Source organism: Monoraphidium neglectum (assembly GCF_000611645.1).
Source record: "Monoraphidium neglectum strain SAG 48.87 unplaced genomic scaffold scaffold05296, whole genome shotgun sequence".
NCBI classification, from domain to species: domain Eukaryota; kingdom Viridiplantae; phylum Chlorophyta; class Chlorophyceae; order Sphaeropleales; family Selenastraceae; genus Monoraphidium; species Monoraphidium neglectum.
The window spans coordinates 1-3,356 of NW_014008334.1; the positions used below are offsets into that span (position 1 = coordinate 1).

The window sequence follows — 3,356 nt, forward strand, 5'->3', positions numbered from 1 at the left end:
AACGCCCCTATGCGCGCTCATGCGGCACCATGCATGCGCCCCGGACCCCAGGCCCTGGCTGCGCAGGCCGTCAAGATCGAGCCGCAGGTCGAGGTGATCCCTGACATCAAGATCGACCTGTTCGGCGCGGTGTCTGCGGTGTCGCCCGACGAGGCACAGGCCGGCGTGTTCAAGTGAGCGCCGGCCCCCGCGGCAGCTTGAACAACTCCTGCGGCCGCGCCGGCTGCATCCGCACGGGTCTTCTTGGACAGCGGGCCCTTGAGCATGTGAACCGCCTGGTTCTCAGTCTTGTGGTAGCTACCACCAGGGCAGAAGCACGGCGCCGCGGCCATGCCCCTCCCAGCCGCATCCGATGCCCGCGCTGCCCCAGCAGCCGCAGGGCTCAGACTCAGACTGCTGCCGCACGCAACCCCGCCCCAGGAACGTGGACGGTCACCGCAATGAGGACGGGCGCTACGCCGCGTTTACGGCCGAGATCAGCTCGTTTGTGCCCAAGGAGCGGCAGTACACCGACCCGGTGCGCACGCTGGCGTACGGCACGGACGCGAGCTTCTACCGCCTCAACCCCAAGATGGTCGTCAAGGTGCGCCGCGCGTCTGGGGCTGTCGTGTCTGGTCAGCTCCAGGGTCGACAGCAGCAGGAGAACACCCAACTGCAGCGCTCACAGGCTTGGCCGGCTTGGCTTTTGGCTCTTGAGACGTGCGGGTGTTCTGAGCAGTGGCTGCCGCTCCTTGGGTTCAGCTCGGAGCTTGGGCCCGGGGCTGCAGCTGGAGAGCAGCAAGAGCAGCTGCGGCGCAGCCCGCAGGGTAAAGGTTGCAGCTCAATGGCGCCTGGTAGTGGAGAAGTGCACAGCGGGGGTGGCTGCAGTGCAGGTTTTGAACAAGACATCAACCCACTGTGTGCGGCCCTGCTGCGGCGATCATTCCACGCAGGTGCACAACGAGGCGGAGATCCGCCGCATTCTGCCGATTGCCAAGAAGCACGGCGTGCCCATCACGTTCCGCGCGGCGGGCACCAGCCTGAGCGGCCAGGCGATCACGGACAGCGTGCTCCTGAAGCTCAGCCACACGGGCAAGAACTTCCGCAACTTCACCATCCACGTGAGCGGTCGCTGCGGGAGGTAGCGGGTGACCACGGGGGTGTTGAGTACGGCAACTTGCGTTGCGTTGGGGTGGTTGCGGGCCGGGCCCCGCAAAAACGTGCCACGCGGCCCAGGACTTCTGCACTGGGCGGTGCCAGTGCGGCGTCAGGGCAGGGTTGGGGTGCGCCGCGCGACGCCCCCGCCAGGCGCCGCCGCCGCAAGGACCGCGACGCGGCGGCCCCGGCGCCGCCCCGCACGACGCGCCCCGACGCTGTGCGGCGCGTTTGCTGTTGTGTGTCTGCGCGCAGGGCGACGGCAGCAGCATCACCGTGGAGCCGGGGCTGATCCTGGGGGAGGTGAACAAGCTGCTGGCCGCCCACCAGAAGAGGGGCGGCCACCCCATCCAGTACAAGATGGGGCCGGACCCCTCCTCCATCGACAGCTGCATGATCGGTGGGTAACGTGGGGGGCCCGGGGGTCAGGGGGCTCGGTGGGTGGCCCCTCTGTGTGTGCGGCATGCATAGGTGCAGCTCCCGGCGGCCGGCCAGGCGGCCGCGGCCGCAGCATCACGACTGTGGGGTGGGTCGGAGGGCGGGCGCGAGGCGTGAGGGGGGGAGGGCACCAGCGGCAAATCGCGGTGCCTGGAGGGAGGGGGACGAGTTGGATGAGAGCGGGCGAAGCAGTGGGGTGCTGGAGGTGCGTGGGCGAAGGTCTTGCAGGCGCGCGGCTGGTCCTGGGCGCCGGCCATTTCCGCAGGCCGCCGCCGCACCATCCGCCTGCGCCCCGGGCGGCGAGCTGAAAGCTTGCGCCCGCCGCTCCCTCGCCGCGCCCCGCAGGCGGCGTGGTGTCGAACAACAGCAGCGGCATGTGCTGCGGCGTGAGCCAGAACACCTACCACACGCTTAAGGACATGCGCGTGGTGTTTGCGGACGGCACGGTGCTGGACACCTCTGACGCAGTCAGCCGGGAGTCGTTCCTGCGGGTGAGCCGGGTAGAGCGGCGACGCCGGCGCCGCCGGCGCCTGCGCGCGGGCTGCCGCGAGCGCGCCGCATACCGTGGCCGCCATCTCAGCTGCTTTGCCACCACGCGCAGCGGGCTGGCGGGCCGCCGCGGCCCCTCGCTTCTTCCCTGGGCGCGCGCGGCGACGCGGCAGCGCGGTTTGGACGACGATTCCCCGCTTAAGGGGGGCGACATGAAAGGCTCTGGGTCAAGCAGGTAGTACTTGCGTAGGGCTGTGGGGGGCCGCCGACTGGCCTCCTGTCCCCGATCCGTATCCTCCCCCTCCCGATCCGTATCCCCCTCCATGCTGATGCTCACCCCCCTAACCGCCACGCGCCCCCTCCAATGAACCATCCAATACAGTCCCACCGGTCGCTGTGCGAGGGCGTGTCTGCGCTGGCGCGGCGCGTGCAGGCGGACCGGGAGCTGACTAACCTCATCCGCCGCAAGTTTGCGATCAAATGCACCACAGGTGCGGCGCCGCGCCTCCCTGCCAACGTTCTGCCGGTCGTGCTGTCCCCAGTGGCCTCGGAGGCCCCGCCAGCCCACGTGCTCGGCGCAACGCCATGCAGCGCCGGGCTTGCGAGGGGCTGAGGCGCGCGGGCGCGGCTCGAGAACTGCCGGGCAGGATCGCCTCGCCTGCTGGTTGCGACATTGCGCGCACCGGCCCCTCGCTGCCGCGGCCTTCCGCCCAACGCCCCCCACAACCCTCGACCCCCCCCCCCAAACCTCCCAAAACAGGCTACAGCCTGAACGCGCTGGTGGACTTCAGCGCCGACGACCCCGTCGAGATGATCAAGCACCTCATGATCGGCAGCGAGGGCACCCTGGGGTTCGTTAGCCAGGCCACGTACAACACAGTGCCCGAGTGGCCCAACAAGGCGCGCACACCCAACCCTCTGCGGCCTGCACGCACGCCCGCACGCATGCGCACACCAACACGCCCCGATCCCTGCCCTTGGGACTGGCAATCATTGTTGCCAAAACAGCATTGGGAGGGCTCTCTGAAGCGCAGAAACGAAAGCGATCGCTCACCGACCGATCAGCTATGCGATGCGTTGCATGCCCCGACAACCACCGCACCCGCAGGCGTCCGCCTTCATCGTGTTCCCGGACGTGCGCGCCGCGTGCCGTGCGGCGTCGATCCTGCGCGACCAGACGGCGGTGGACGCGGTGGAGCTGTTTGACCGCGCGTCACTCAGGTGCGGCGGCGGGCGCGCCGGTTGCAACTATCTTTTCATGAGAGACCCTCGTCACCTGATGATCTGTTATGTTC

At 69.0% G+C, this 3,356-nt stretch overlaps 1 protein-coding gene across 1 annotated transcript; it reads left to right on the plus strand.

The window, feature by feature from the left end:
* Nucleotides 1-33: 33 nt before the first annotated feature.
* Nucleotides 34-3,088, plus strand: MNEG_15406 (Fe-S oxidoreductase; the record flags this gene model as incomplete). Its single annotated transcript, XM_014036123.1, has 8 exons — nt 34-173; nt 421-583; nt 933-1,100; nt 1,390-1,534; nt 1,918-2,063; nt 2,444-2,552; nt 2,822-2,912; nt 3,070-3,088. 8 exons carry the CDS (start codon nt 34-36, stop codon nt 3,086-3,088), a joined length of 981 nt encoding a protein of 326 aa, XP_013891577.1.
* Nucleotides 3,089-3,356: the final 268 nt, after the last annotated feature.